Raw genomic sequence first — 15,009 nt, forward strand, 5'->3', positions numbered from 1 at the left:
CCTCCTTGTGGACACTTTCTGGAGCATCCAGCCTTAGGTCCCCGGGCCCGCGTCTCCCTTCTGTTCTCCCCACCAAGGTCCACCTCACAGACCCTTCCTCCACCAGAATCACATGGGAAGTCACGTCTCAAAAATAAGTGATTTTATCTCTCCTTTTTCTGTGGACAACTCAGAACTAAGCAACTCTGAGGGCGTGCTCTGGACTAAAATCTGAGGGAAAAAAGAGAAGATGTGGATAAGAGGCAGCCTCAGGCCAGGCGCCAAAGTTGGCGGGCCGTGGGGCTGGGGCTCACCCGTACCTGGTGGCTTGTCTCTGGTCTGGCTCTGCATTTTCTCCCTAGAGGGCGTGGCGAACAGACACGAGTGATGAAGGTCAGCACCCACTCCCCACATTTGCTCCCCCACCAGCTGGCCCACCTCTGCCCGTTTCCAGAAACTCACCTCCTCCTTTTCTTCCTGGAAATGCACTCTCTGGTCACTGCCGCGGGCACTATGACCACCATGGGCACCAGCCATGGCAACAGGATGGAGGCAAAGTTGGATGCTTCTGGGGTGCGGGAAACAGAAATAGGGGTGTGGGATAAGAAGAGGTGGGGGGGACACTCCCTTCCGGCCCTCAGCTACCACCCTGGAGGGACTACATTCCCTGCACATCTCTGGGTCCTGGCTCCCCCTCCAGGAAGCCGCCACCCCCAGGGTTTTCAAGACCTTGATGCCGCCCTCCTGCTCTCGGGGGACACACAACTCCCACAGACCCTTCAGAAGGATGTTCACCCAGCTGGTCCCCCAGAGTCCAGGGTACCAGCTGGGTCAGTGCTTCTCCAAGAGTAGCCCTGGTATCACTTCCATCAGTCACCTGGGAGCTTGTAAAAAAATTCAGGCATCTTGGGGCCCCACCGAGACCTACCAAATCCATGTCCCAGAGACAACCTTGCCCCAGCCTGATCTTAGGAACAAGGATACAGTCAGAGAATTGCTGGTGCAGAGGCACATGGGAATTATAGTTTAGGATGGAGAAAACCGATAAAAGGTACCAGGAAGGCTCAGAGGGACACAAGAGATGGGAACAACAGCAGGGCGAGGCATACAGATCACAGAAGCGGGGAGCTCAGGGTCAGAGAGAAGATTCCAGAGTGCTGGGTAGGGCATAGGGACTCTGAGATTCTTTGAGGATACTGATCCTGCTAATCTTTAGGGATCATATCTAAATATTATATTATTACATCTTATATAGTAATATAAGACATTGACAATATATTATCTATTATACGTCTATGGGCTTCCTTGGTGGCTCAGATGGTAAAGAATCTGCCTGCAATGAGGGAGACCCCGGTTCAATCCCTAAGTTGGGAAGATCCCCCGGAGAAGGGAATGGCAACCCACTCCAGTATTCTTGCCTGGAGAATCCCATGGACAGAGGAGCCTGTTGAGCTCTAATCCATGGGGTCACAAAGAGTCAGACATGACTGAGCAACTAAGACATACACACACGCATACATCTATAATAGATACTGTAGGTTAATCTTATATACACCAACTTATTCTGCGGCCATTGTTGGTGGGGAAGGTGAGGAGCTTGTGAGGATACAGGTCTGGGGTGAAGTTCTTGCCTGGCTCTTTGGGGGGAGGTACATCCCGCGGCTCCGTGCAGCGGTCTCCCCCGTAACCAGGTTCGCACTCACAGGTGAAGTGGGTTCCCTGCTCCCGGCACCGCCCGTCATTTTGACAGGGATTCTGTAGGCACGGGCTGTCTGCAAGGATGGAAGCGGGTGGGAGGGGGTTCTGGGAGGACACTCAGCCAGGGAGAGGGGCCTGTGCTGGGACACTAGGGAAGAATTTCTCCCTGAGAGATTCACTGGGGTCCGCTGGCCGGGTTTCCAGTCCTGGCTCTATACCCCTGAGATCTGGGGAAACTGCTTACCCTCTTCTGAACTCCATTTTCTTTACCTTATAATGTGGGAATGCTATGCTCACCCCAAGTGCTGAGTAAGGACTAAAGGAGGTCTTGAGACACTAGCGCGGAGCAGAGAGCCGAGGCTCAGGGAAGCCAGAGTCTCTGCCGTGTCCCTCCCGCGAGAGAGAGAGAGAGAGAGAGAGAGAGAGAGAGACAGAGAGAGAGAGAGAGGAAGATGAAATGGCAGGAGCGTCCTGACTGTGATGAGGTGGAGTCGTCCCAGGGACAGGACTGGGAGAGTTGGTTTGCTCCGGGTCCAGGGGCTTCCCCCTTCCCCCACCCCCGCAGGGGATCAGGGCAGCTGAACGCTGAGGGCCCATCCAGCTCACCTCGGAAGCAGCCACGAGTGAGGTTCCCCAAGGCGCAGACCTCCCCGGGGCGGCAGCCGAGGGGCTCACATAGCAGGAGCCCCGGCCGGGCGCAGGTGCAGCTCTGAGAGCAGTCGTCGCTGACAACGCGGTCACCCTGCTGGAGACAGAGAAGGCCAGGGGAAAGGGGGCGTCTGCCTGGCCTCCAGGGCCGGGCTGTCCTTTCCCGCCTGCACTCCCCCTCCCCCGGGCCTCCCCCTTCCAGCCCGGACCTGGTAGTAGATGCCGTTGTCCGTGCAGCCGCAGCGGGCCAGGGGGAGGCTCTGGGCTCCGCTGTAGACGTAGCCCGGGAGGCTGGCACAGCCCTCCACACAGGGACCCGTGCAGCCCCGGGGGGCTGCCAGCGTGGCACAGGAGGCTGGGCAGGGGGTCATACAGCTCTGGTAGACCGTATTGGCTGGACATGACAAGGCTGCGGGGACACAGTCATAGTCAGAAGGTGGCTGAGCAGGGGCAGGCCCCCCAGGTATGGAAAAGAAGGTCACCCAACAGAGCACAGAGCTTGCTAAAGGCACAGAGGACCGGCTTCCTGAGTCTTCATCTGTGACACTAGCTCATGAGGAGGATCAAAGGTGGGCCTTGGCAGAAAGGAGGGAGAAGGGGTGACGGGGATGAGGGCAGAGAAGGGGTTCCGTCGGGAGGACGTTGACAAGGGGGAGAGTAGGCCCGGGGGAACCAAGACAGAAAGCCAAGGTGGGGGCAGCTATGGAGGCCCAGAGAGGAACGAGGTGGGGGGGGAAAGAGCCGAGGGGGTCAGGGGCCAGCTGCTGGGGCAGGTCAGGGCCTCACCGCAGTGGGTGTGGTCCCGCCAGCTGGCAGGGGTGGCGCCCGCCTCCTGGCAGATGATGGCGTACCCGCTGAGGACCTGGCAACGCAGCTCCTCCTGCTCCTTGGGGTCGCGGGCCGCACACAGGTCAGACACACAGTGCCTGGGGGATGGCAGGGACAGGTGGGGGGATGTGAGAGAGGGGGAGGAAGGCCAGGAGGCCCAGACCTGAGAAGAGGCCCTGGAAGCCCCATCGGAAAGTGGGCCGGCGTGCTGTGGGGATGTGTGTGCGTGTGGGCTGTGTGTGACCAGGTACTATGGACAGAATTGTGCCCAACAGACAGCCAGTCAGAGAGCAGGCCGCAGGAGCTGGATACAGGGTCTCGGGTCCCCGACTCACTCCAGGAAGGGCTCGGGGGCCACAGTCTGGTGACAGGCAGCAAAGGGGCCCTCGGGATCCACCAGCACCCCACACGCCTGGGTGCGGTTGATGAGCTGCAGCTCCTCCGGGTGGCATCCCGACACACCACGAAAGCCTTGCGCCGCTTCTTCTTTCACCTCCTCCTCATGTACGGCCCTGGGCAGAGACAGTGAAGACTCAGGTGAAGCCCACCACCGGGGAGGGGAGGGCCCGGACACAGGCTGGGATCCACAGGGCCGGTGCCCCGCAGTCGGCGGGAGAGGAAAGATGTAACGGGATGAGAAGAATCAGGCCCGTCTGAGCCCTCGGCCTCGGGGCTCCTCCTCTGCTGAGCAAGGGCGGGTGAGCTTGTGTGGACAGATTTTAGGTTGGCGCTCATGCCCACTCTGGCCGGCCGCAGCCCCTACCGCCCGGGTCAGGGCCTCCCTGCTTTGAGCCCCAGCCCTCTCACCTTGAGACGCGAGGGAAGCTTCCCTCGGTCATTTTTACCTCCCAGCTGTTGGCAAAAGCAAGGAGGTTCTGGGTGACAGCCCCATTGGGCAGTATAAAGTCATTCCTCTTGTTCTGGTCGCAGTTGCCGCACAGGCCAAGCACGAGCTTCCGGTAAGTGACAGGCAGGGAGATCACTGCGGGAGGAGGGGGCCCAGGAATGAGACACCACCCCCCCACGCCACACCTTGTCCCTCCCCGCCCCTCCTGGGTCGTCTCCTGGAGCTTGAGGCCTTGCTCGCAGGCAGGGGTCCTTCTCATGGAGCCCAGCCTGTCTCCTACTCCTGTTCCTGCCTCCCACTTCCCAGGAACATTCCCTTTGGCCCTCTGGTTCCCACGCTCAGGCACCTGCGTTGTTCTTTCCGTTGAAGCTGACCACCAGTTCAAAGTCTGTGATCACGAACAGGCGATCACTTCGTAGGGAGACCCGCAGCTGGTCGACGGGCTCATAGGGGGCGGTCACCTTCTGACCATTGACCTGGAGGAGGCAGATGGGAGCCGCAGGGAAGCCTGAATCAAGGTGACTCTCAGGCTTCCCCGGTGGCCCGGTGGTAAAGAATCCACCTGCCAATGCAGGAGTGTGTGCGTGCTAAGTTGCTTCCGTCGTGTCTGACTCTGTGCAATCCTATGGACTGCAGCCCACCAGGCTCCTATGTCCATGGGATTCTCCAGGCCAAGAATACTGGAATGGGTTGCCATGCCCTTCTCCAGGGGATCTTCCTGACCCAGGGATAGAACCCATGTCTCTTATGTCTACCTGCACTGGCAAGCAAGTTCTTTACCACGAGCGTCGCATGGGTTCAATTCCTGGTCTGGGAAGATCTCACATACCACGGAGCGACCGAGCCTGTGAGCCACAGCTAGTGAGCCTGGGCTCTAGAGCCCAGGAGCCGCAGCTACCGCGTTCATGTGCGGCAGCTACTGAAGCCCGAGCTCCTGGAGCCTGTGCTCTGCAACAAGAGAAGCCACTGCAATGAGACGCCTGAGCACCGCGACGAGCAGTAGCCCCGCTCACCGCAACTAGAGAAAGCCCATGTGCAGCAACGAGGACCCAGTGCAGCCAAAACTAAATGAATAAATAAAATTATATTTTAAAAGGTGACTCTTTGCTGTTTTGGGCCCCGCTTCTCCACACATCTCGGGACCTTGCAGTTCCATCATTCCCGAGAACGGGATACCCCAGGAAGCTTTACTATCCTGAACACCAAAAGCCTCTCTGAGGTCTGCTCCTGTTGCAGCCCCTTTCTTTGCCAAAAAAAAAAAAAACAAGCAAAAAACAACTGTTAGGTGGGCACCCTTGGTGCTTCTTCAGACTGGCTGTTGGATCTTACCTTCTCCCCACTGCCCTGTCTTCCCCCACCTTACCTGAAATCCTCCTGCCCACCTTGGGCTCCCAAGAAGGTGAGTGCAACACTGATTCTGATTTCTACAACTAGGCAGCCTCTGCCGGGAACCTCCCAGGGAATGGGCAGCCCTGACTTCACCTGCTCCCGGTGGCCTCTCCTGGACCGACCTGCCTCCCCCCACCCTCCCTGCCTAGCCCGGGTCTTACGACAAGCTCCAGTTCGTGCTGGAGCTGGACCGTGTAGCCGTAGACCATCACGATGATTTCGTGCAGGAAAACAGGGTTGTGAGACGCATACATCTTGTTGCGTCCCTCCACGATGAAGGGCTCCACCCCATTGGGGAGCACGTCCACGGTCTTGACCAGATAGTAGGTCATGCGGCCCTGGAAACGGTAGCCGAGGCCATCAAATGTGCGGTAAGTGGGGTCCCCATAAACTGTGCATCGCTCCGACTCTGCCAAGAAGAGCCAGTGCTGATGAGGAATGGCCGGGCCCAATGGAACGACCCCAGGGCCCCTCACCCGCCTGCCCCAGTGCCTCCTGTTGCCTTCCGTCTTAGCCCCCGGCTCCCCGTGAACTTGATTTTTCCAACTTCTCCCTCTCCCAGCCTGAGAGGATCTCCCTTGCCTGCTTCGCTCTTTTGGCCCTGAAGGTAGATCCCAGAGAGAATCTGCAGGCGATCGGGGAGCTGGTGAGAGGTGAGAGCCCACCTCTGTCTATGTCAGCAGCCCCCTCTCCCCAGAGCCCCCAGTCTGGGCGCCCCCTCGACTGCACCTCGAGGGCCCCCTTACTGTAGGGTTTGCAGATTTCTTTGCCGTCCTCGTCGGTCTTGCACTGGGAGCCCGTGGGGCAGGCAAAGGGCCGGCACTGAATGGCCCCCGCCCTGCAGGTACACCTCTGGGAGCAGCTGCTGGAGAACCAGGCATTACCCTCCTGCAGACGCCGCGGGAAGAACGAGGAGTGAGAGGGAAAGGCCAGCTCTCTTTCCTCGACGACTTCAGTCTAAACCCATGGTCTGATGGCTCACTTGGCACAGGCCAGAGGCAGTCCCAGTGCCATCCCACCCTTTGTCCCTAGAGGCACTGTACTAGGGACTCAGGAGGTACTGTTGAACCCATCTTCCAGATGAGGAAACTGAGGTCACTCAGGAAACTGTGACTCATGAGGGGTACCACCAAGATCTTCAAACCAAGGCCACTCTACCATGCCTCAGTCCTCACATCCAAACCATACACAGCTTCCACCCCAGTCCTGGCAGGAGGCCACCCAGCCCGACCACCAGCCTTCACACCCAGGGCCAGCTGCAGCGGCACAGGCCAGGGGACGGCGGCATCCTGAAGGTGTGTGGGTGGCCCCCCCTGCACCCCTACTTCCCATTCCCCACTCACGGGGAGGTCTCTGCCCCGGGCGTCCCGGCAGCCACACTGACTCCTGGGCACACACCGCCGCTGCTTTTGCACGTAGCCGGGCTCACAGACGCAGCCCTCCTGGCAGATGGAGGGACCGCTGGAGCCCTTGCACTGGCCTTCCGGGTTATCACAGGTCGGGGGGCAGTGGGGAAAGCAGTTGGTGTAGACGTAGTGGGTGGGGCAGTCCAGAGCTGGAAGGGTGGGGGAGAAACGCTGACTGAGCGTGGGCTCCGTGGTGGCCCCGAGGACAGAATAGAGCAAGAATGGTCCTCCCATCTTGGCGTGAGAGCCTGTGGTCAGGCCGCAGGTGCAGCGCGACCCTGGTGCATCTGGGCAGTAAGCATGTGACTGGCCTGTGTACCGGCAGTGATGGGAGCCCAGGGCAGGAAGGGGCTCACTCTGCTGGGGGGAGCTAAATAAAGCCTTTGGAGCAGAAGTAATTGCAAACAAATGGAAACGTTCACAGACAGCAAGAGTCCACAACATGAAGATGTCAGTTCTTCCTAAATTAATTTTATTACCGTTATTAGGCCACGTCAAGCCACATTCGGGGTCTTAGCTCCCCAACTGGGGATCGAACCTGGGCACCCTGTAGTCCTAACCACTGGACTGCCAAGGAATTCCCTCCCTAAGATAATCTGCACATTTAATATGATAGCAATAAAATATACCAACAGGATTTTTTTTAATAGGGAAAGATGATATTAAAGTGGAGATGAGGATATAAACAAACCAAAAAATCTGGGAAAACTCTAAACCAAAGCAAACAAAAAAAAACCTAAATGTCCCTGCCAGAAATCCAAACACTACTTAAACTCTCAATGATCACAACATTGTGTTGCTAGTAAATGAAGCTAAATGGAGCAGTGGAAGAGGAGAAAAAGCCCAAAGAGGAACTCAAATACACATGGGAATTTAATATAAAGCGTGACATCTGAGTCAGTGGAAAAAGAGACTGGTCATTTAATAACACTGGGAAAAAATAAACATGAAGTTGATTGAGTTCTCACCCTACACACCAGGATACATCCCCATGGATCAGAATATTTAAATATACAAAAAAAGAAACCATTCAAATGCTAGGGCAAAATGTAGGCAAATTTTTTTAACTTCAGAGTAGGGAAGGTGTTTGTAACTGGGGCTCAAAATGCAGAAGCTGTAAAACAAAGACTGTTATATTTGACCTCGTAAATACATATATATATATATATATATATATATATATATTTCTGCATGGTAAAAAAGAAAAAAAAGTCAGAGATTAAAAAAAAAAGACATGGAAAAAACTGTGTGACTCATAGCGCTAATGAAGGGCTGGCTGCTCTCTGTAGCAGACAAAGGGCATCTATAAAATATTTCAATAAAGGGCAACAGACCAGTGGAAAAACGGTGAATAGGTAGGAAGAAATCACAGGAAGGGAAATCCAAACGGCTCCTGAATGTATGAAAGAATGCACAACCTCACTCATAATAGGAAAAATACAAATTAAGACTCTTTTTATCTTTCACTTATCAGATTGGCAAAAATCCAAAAGCATGATAATACTCTGTGTTGGCGAGGCTGTGGGGAAATGGGCAGTCTCACGTGTTGCTGGTGGGAATGTAAATGCCTCAACCTCTATGGAAGGCCATTTGGCAAGATCTCTCAAAAGCATAAATCCACACAATCCTCGATCCAACAATTCCACTGCTAGGAATTTATCCTACAGATAAGAGACACACACACAGAAAATTGCATCTGCGTAAGGTTATGCATTGCAGCACTGTTTGCAATAGCCAAAGACTGGAAACAACTAGGGAAGTTCATCAACAGAAGACTAGTTAAACAAACTATGACAAAGGAATTATGACGTGTCTGCAAAAGAGAGTAAGGATGCCTTTTACATATCTGACCAGGAAGGGCAGCCAAGTGAAAAATAATGAAGTACAAACGACTGTGTCCTGTCTGTTGTTTGTAAGAAAATATGAAAAATAAATTTGCATTTGTTTGTATGTGCAGAAAGAAAAGACTTTTGGAAAAATACTCAGATGCGGATAAGAGCAGGCTGGAGCCTGGGCCCCTGGAGTCAGGGTGAAAAGAGACTTTTCACTGGGAATCTTTTAATACTTTAAAAATTTTTGAACCATAGGAATGCAGCACATATGAAAAACACTTTACTGTTTTAAAATTTTAAAAGTTCTGAAATTAAATAGTGGTGCTGGTTGTATAACCTTGTGAAGATAATGAAAATCCGTGAATTATATACTTTTTTTTTCTTTTGCGCATCATGTGGCATGTGGGCTCTTAGTTCCCTGAGCAGTTATCAAACCCACACTCCCTCCAGTGGAATCTTAACCCCTGAACCACTAGGGAAATCCCTGAATTATATACTTTTAAAGGGTAGAAGAATATAGTACGTGAATAATAATTTTTAAAAATTTTTTAAAGGAAAGAGAGAGAATGCCTTGGAATCTGCCAGGAGCGAAGAAGAAAGAACTTTTGGGGTGCAGGGAAGGGTGTGTATAAAGGCAGGGAGGGGTGTGGGAAAGCGAGGCCCACGTGGGGAACAGGATGGTTTGTTGCAGGTGATGCCAGGGCACAAGTAACAGGGGGAGTTGGGGGTGGACAGCTCACAGGATCTCAAACATCGCAGAGAGGAGCTCAGACTTGCAGGCACAAGGGCTCACGGGTGTAACATGATCACAGTTCCTTTGGAACGACAGTGCTGAGAAGCAGCCTGTGCCATCCTGCGATAAGGGGCACCGGCTACGAGCTTACGGTAAATGGTCCACATCACAGAAAATGAGGCCAGAAATAGGTCAAGAAACACCAAAAAGAAGAATGGAGGAGCTTTCAGAGCTCCACAGATGGGGGCCTTCCCGTGGTCCAGTGGCTAAGACTCCACTCCACCAAAGCAGGGCAGCTGGGGCTTGATCCCTGATTAGGGAACTAGATCCCACATGTGCGGGCGCTTGGTCATTCAGTTGTGTCCGACTCTGTGGGACCCCATGGGCTGTAGCCCACCAGGCTCCTTTGTCCATGGGGATTCTCCAGGCAAGAATACTGGAGTGGGTTGCCATGCCCTCCTCCAGGGGATCTTCCCAACCCAGGAATCGAACCCAGGTCTCTTGCACTGCAGGCAGATTCTTTACTGTCTCAGTCACCAGGGAAGCCCAGACCCCCCAGACTGCAGCTAAAGATCCAGCAGGCCGAAACTAAGACCTGGTACAATCAAATAAATAACAATAAAAATATTTTTTTTTTAAGAAGTACCAAACTCATATTTTTTAAAAAGAGAGAGGCACACAGATGAAAAGAAGGTTTGGGAGCAGTCTGGGGGTGGCCGGAGGGGACACTCACGGCAGAAGCTGCTGTTTCTCCAGATGGGAGGCCTGATGCCCCGGGCTTGGCAGGCGGCCGCGAAGGCTTGCAGAGACTGGCAGAGGGCGCTGCTCAGGCCTCCAAACTCACAGAGGCTGTCGGTGCATTTGACCAAGAAGGGACTGAGGATCACGCGGCTGGCACACCTTGCCCAGCCCGGGGTCTGAAAGACTGCCCGGCATTGCTCCTGGGCTCTCTCCAGGTCAGCTGGCTGGCAGGCTGTTTCTGGCTCCTCCTCCGATTCTTCTTTGATCTTGTCATCATCTCGGCAACTGGGAAGGGCAAGGGGGTCATCACAGGGACAGCCACGGCCTCATCTATGAAGACGACTTGGCGCTCCCAAACCACCCTCTAGACCCCTCCTGTCTTCACTGGGAAGCTGGCCTGGACTCTGGCCAGCCTTCCACGTGGCCCCAGTCTCCTCCCACGTTTTGAAGCCAAGACAGGAAGACCCAGATGCCAGCCCCTGTCAAGCGATATGCATAGAGGACCACTCCAGTCTTTCCACCCCAGGTGGGCCATCCAGTCTAGAATCCCAACTCGCGTTCCTATGCAAACCAAGGCAGAGAGTCTTTGAGCATAATTACTTTGGGTCGATCTCCTTATCTTGCCAACTGTCCACATACGTGACATCATCCGGGGCTAGCTCGTCATTAGGCATCAGTAGCTCATCCTCTTCCTCACCGTTGAAGTTCCCACACATGCCACAGGTCTGGGTAGGCAGAGGGGAAAGAAGGATCTTATGCACCAGGGATGGCAGGGGGCATTTGTGGTTGGCACCCCCTTTCCACTCCACAGAGAAAGGCACCCCCTCCCTGCAGCTTTTTCCCATTCTGGGGAGTGAGTCTCCAGTCGGGCACCCTGTTCCCTGCAGGCTGACGCCCCTACGAAGTGCCCCAGGTGTTTTTCTCACCTTTCCATAATAGGCTTTGGGGATTTCGATCTCTAGGAAACCATTGCCATCAAACTTGACTTCCACCCCAATGCTGATGGTGAGCACCATGTAGCCATCCCTGGAAATGACTTTGACCCCCCGAATCTGGGAGGTCGCGGGCAGGGGGACCCATGTGCCATTGATCTAGAGAGGAAGGCAGGACCCGTGAGCAGCAGGAAGGACCAGAGCCCCGTCCCCAGAGCCCACGTCCTCCCCCCACCACCGCCCCGCTCACCAGTGCGTGGTCCTTCTTCAGGGTGACCAGGGAATTAAAGACGTGCACATAGACCGTGCGGAGGTAGAAAGTGTGGGGTTGGTCTTGCTGCTTCCCATTCTTGCCACTGATCTTGAAGAAAGGCAGGTCCATGGTGGAGTGGCATGTTTTCGCCAAGACGTAAGTGCAGGTGCCCTGGACAGCATGGTAACTGCCATCGAAGCTTATGTACTGGGACCTGTCCTGGATTCGGCACACTCCCATCCCTGGAGGACAGAAAGGTGGCTGAGGAGTGGTCCAGCCTCTAGCAGGAACAGGCCTTCTCCCCACCTTCAAGGAAAGGAAATGGAGGAGAGGGAGCCTCAGAAGGGAAGGGGACAAAGAAAAGAGTCAAGACCCAAGGACGTGGAGCAGGTGCCACTCGGCCCGGGAGAGACATAACATCTCAAGCTCACGACTGCCATGGGAGCCATGAGTGAACCCTGAGGAGCCCTCCTGGACGGAGGGGCAGTCTCGGTGGCTGAAGTTCCTCCTCCACGCTTGGTGGGCCTCCTACCTGCCCCCCGGCACCGCATCAGCCCATCGCGGGGCCAGCACATCTGGCCAGGCTTGCAGGCGGTTTGGAGGCAGGAGACGTTGTTGTGGATGGAGCAGGTGCAGAGCCGGGAACACGTGTTGTCCGTGTACCATCTCTCCCCGACCTGTGGGGCACAGGTATCAGTGGAGCCGATAGAAGCTTGGAAGCTGGAGAGGGACGGAGGCCTCCCCTCGACACACTGCACCCAGGGCCCCTAAGAGGTCAGCTTTGTTCAGCCACCCGCCTCTGTCGCCAGCCTTTCTCAAGCTCCAGGCTTCTGAATGTTGCTCCTCAGCCCCCAGCACTGCCCCTCCCCACTTCTTTGCACGGCCTGAGCCCTCTGGCCCCCAACTCATGGAGGCCCCCTTGCAGCCTGGCTTCTCACCGGGTGGTAGGCGCCCCCGGGGCTGGTGCAGCCACACTCGCCGAGGGGCACACAGGTGGTCCCGCTCAGGATGTGGCCTCTCTGACACTCGCAGCCCTCAGCGCAGGGCAGCGAGGAAGGGCAGTACGATGGGGTGCTCAGGCTGAGACAGGTGGCCGGGCAGGGGTCAGCGCAGGGGCTGTATCTACTGCCTGACGGGCACTTCAGAGCTAAGAAGAGATTAGCGTGTGGAAAGGAAGAGTCATTTCCAGCTTTCTTGACCGTGGGGACTGAAGAGCTCCTAAGGGCTTCCTTGGTGGTCCAGTGGTCAAGAAGCCGCCTGCCCCTGCAGGAGACACGGGTTCGATCCCTGATCCGGGAAGACCCCAAGTGCCGCGGAACAATTAAGCCCATGCGCCACAACTACGGAGCCTATGTTCCAGAGTCTGGGGGCCACGACTACTGAGCCCATCCACCACAACTGCTGAAGTCCACATGCCCTAGAGTCGGTACTTTGCAACGAGAGAAGCCACCGAAAAGAGAAGCCTGAGCACTGAAACTAGAGAAGAACCTGTGCAGCCATGAAGACCCAGCGCAGCCAAATTAAATAAATTAATTTTTAAAATTTTTAATGCATTTAGAAAAAAGAATTCCTAAGAGAGAATTCCCTGGCGGTTCAGTGGCTGAGACTTCTCGCTTTCACTGCTGAGGGCACAGGTTCAACCCCTGGCTGGGGAACTAAGATCCTACAAATGACACAGGACAAAAAAAATTTTTAAAGAGTGCTCCTGGAAGTGTCAGATGAAAAGATTAACAAAAAAGGGGTCCATCCATACAATGGAATATGATTCAGCCTTACAAAGAAGGAAATTCTGGCATCTGCTGCAACATGGGTGAAACTTGGGGACATGATACTAGGAAAAGCTAGTCACAAAAAGATGAATACTGTGTGATTCCACTTAGATGAGGTCTCTAGAGTCCTCGAATTCATAGAGATAGAGAGTGGATGGTGCTTGCCAGAGGCTGGGGGGAGAGGAATGGGGACCTGTGTTTAATGGGGACAGAGTTTCAGTTTGGGAAGAAGAAAAAGTTCTGGAAACAATGGTGATAATGGTTGCATGACAAGTGAATGCACTTAATGTTGCTGAACCGGACACTTAAAATTTTGTTACAGTGGTAATTTTTGTGTTCCGCATATTTTACTACAATTAAGAAAACAAAACCAGTTCCTGGGAATGAGGAAGAATGGTCATCACAGCAGTGACCTGGGGAAGATGGGAAGGAGACAGTAACCAAATGAGTTCAGAACTTTTCGGTGGTGCTAAGTCGCTTCAGGTCTGACTCTTTGTGACACTGTGGACTATAGCCCACCAGGCTGCTCTGTCCATGGGGATTCTCCAGGCAAGAATACTGAGGTGGGTTGCCATGCCCTCCTCCAGGGGTCTTCTGACCCAGGTCTCTTAGGTCCCTATCTGCATCTCTTACATCTCCTGCATTGGCAGGCAGGTTCTTTAACACTAGTGCCATTGGTAAGATGGAAATCGGATGGGGGCTCCCAGGGGAGGATGGGGGCTGGGCTCCGAGAGACTGGAGAGTAGGGGGCAGAGGGCACCCCCATGCGGGCTGGGGGCCGGGCTGCGAAGGGGAGAGTAGAGGAGCAGGATTGAGGGAGAGGAAGAGAGGGCGGGGCTCGGGGGACGCCTCTGGGTCACTCACGGCAGAAGGTGCTGTTCCGCCAGGTGAGGACCTGGCCGGCGCGGGCGCACAGAGACGCATAGGCCTGCAGGGAGCGGCACAGGGTGAAGGCGTCACCCGTGGTCCCACACTGGCCGTACACACAACTGGCAAAGCTGGCCTGCGGGGCCACCACCCTGTGGCACTTGGAGAAGGGTCCTGGTGGATGAAACAAGGCAGGTGAGAGTGAGCCACAGAGGAAGCGGAACCATGAGGCTGCTCTGGGGCAGAGTCTACATCCACTTCCATCCAAACCCGTGATTATTAAGAACCTACTGCCTGAGATGCAAAAAAACCCCACAGACCCATCAGCGCCCCCAGGTGACCACTGCCTCCGCATCCCCTTTGCTGTCTCTATTTCCTGTCTCACCTTTCCTCCCTCCCTCAGTGATCAGCTCCCCTCCTCTGTCTCCTGTCCTGGGGGTAGGGGGGGAGCAAATAGGGGCCCTTGCGTGGCTTACCCTGAGGATTCACTAAGATATCACAGTTCTTACTCCAGGGGTCAGTTGCATTCTTTTCCAGGCACCTGGGGGGCCTGGCATCTGCAGCAAAGCAGCTAACAGAGGAGGAGGGGAAGGGACAGGGACTTAGGATCAGAGGACGCTTCCCAAAAGCCATGTCTTCCCAGAAGACATGGAGAGGGAAGCAGGGAGGAGAACCAGCATGGGAGAGAACAGAGTGAGGGCCTTGAGTGGTAAGGTCAGCAGATGCAGCAGGAAGGGATAAGGTTAGATCTCAGGGTGGACTTCCCCAGAGACAGGTCAGGAAGCCCGGGAGAAATCAGCAGGGAGGAGTATGAGGGGTCAGAACAACCTTCCATCAATTCCAGGAGAGATTGGGGACACCACCAGGCTGCCTGCCAAGGCTTCCCCACCTGCCCTGACCCAGCTCCCTGCCCCGGTCCAGCTCCCCGCTCTCCCCATTCCCGGCTCACCCAGATTCAGATAACTCATTTAGCTTCCAGGAGGCCCCCAGGCGCGCGGAGTTGACAGCAGGTCTCTTATCAGGCTGCAGATTATCGTCCAGGCTGTTGTTGTTGTAGTTCCCTGGGGGACCGAGCCGTCAGAGAGGC

The 15,009-nt window shown here is 54.9% G+C and overlaps 1 protein-coding gene across 1 annotated transcript in view; it reads right to left on the reverse strand.

Moving 5' to 3' along the window:
• Positions 1 to 437: 437 nt before the first annotated feature.
• The window catches only part of ZAN (zonadhesin), a 35,564-nt gene continuing 20,992 nt past the window's right edge, over positions 438 to 15,009 (reverse strand). Inside the window, exons 27-46 of the mRNA XM_020875968.2 lie at positions 14,872 to 14,983; positions 14,399 to 14,493; positions 13,920 to 14,096; positions 12,225 to 12,433; positions 11,819 to 11,963; positions 11,284 to 11,528; positions 11,028 to 11,192; positions 10,702 to 10,826; positions 10,094 to 10,386; positions 6,733 to 6,944; positions 6,136 to 6,277; positions 5,551 to 5,798; positions 4,347 to 4,476; positions 3,961 to 4,135; positions 3,489 to 3,665; positions 3,112 to 3,251; positions 2,535 to 2,734; positions 2,284 to 2,422; positions 1,611 to 1,751; positions 438 to 547 (exon numbers count right to left, since the gene is read on the reverse strand). Of these exons, the coding sequence (XP_020731627.2) occupies positions 438 to 547; positions 1,611 to 1,751; positions 2,284 to 2,422; positions 2,535 to 2,734; positions 3,112 to 3,251; positions 3,489 to 3,665; positions 3,961 to 4,135; positions 4,347 to 4,476; positions 5,551 to 5,798; positions 6,136 to 6,277; positions 6,733 to 6,944; positions 10,094 to 10,386; positions 10,702 to 10,826; positions 11,028 to 11,192; positions 11,284 to 11,528; positions 11,819 to 11,963; positions 12,225 to 12,433; positions 13,920 to 14,096; positions 14,399 to 14,493; positions 14,872 to 14,983 (3,380 nt within the window). The remainder of the gene's footprint in view (positions 548 to 1,610; positions 1,752 to 2,283; positions 2,423 to 2,534; positions 2,735 to 3,111; positions 3,252 to 3,488; positions 3,666 to 3,960; positions 4,136 to 4,346; positions 4,477 to 5,550; positions 5,799 to 6,135; positions 6,278 to 6,732; positions 6,945 to 10,093; positions 10,387 to 10,701; positions 10,827 to 11,027; positions 11,193 to 11,283; positions 11,529 to 11,818; positions 11,964 to 12,224; positions 12,434 to 13,919; positions 14,097 to 14,398; positions 14,494 to 14,871; positions 14,984 to 15,009) is intronic.

The sequence above is a fragment of the Odocoileus virginianus genome, chromosome 33 (genome assembly GCF_023699985.2).
Source record: "Odocoileus virginianus isolate 20LAN1187 ecotype Illinois chromosome 33, Ovbor_1.2, whole genome shotgun sequence".
Classification (NCBI taxonomy): domain Eukaryota; kingdom Metazoa; phylum Chordata; class Mammalia; order Artiodactyla; family Cervidae; genus Odocoileus; species Odocoileus virginianus.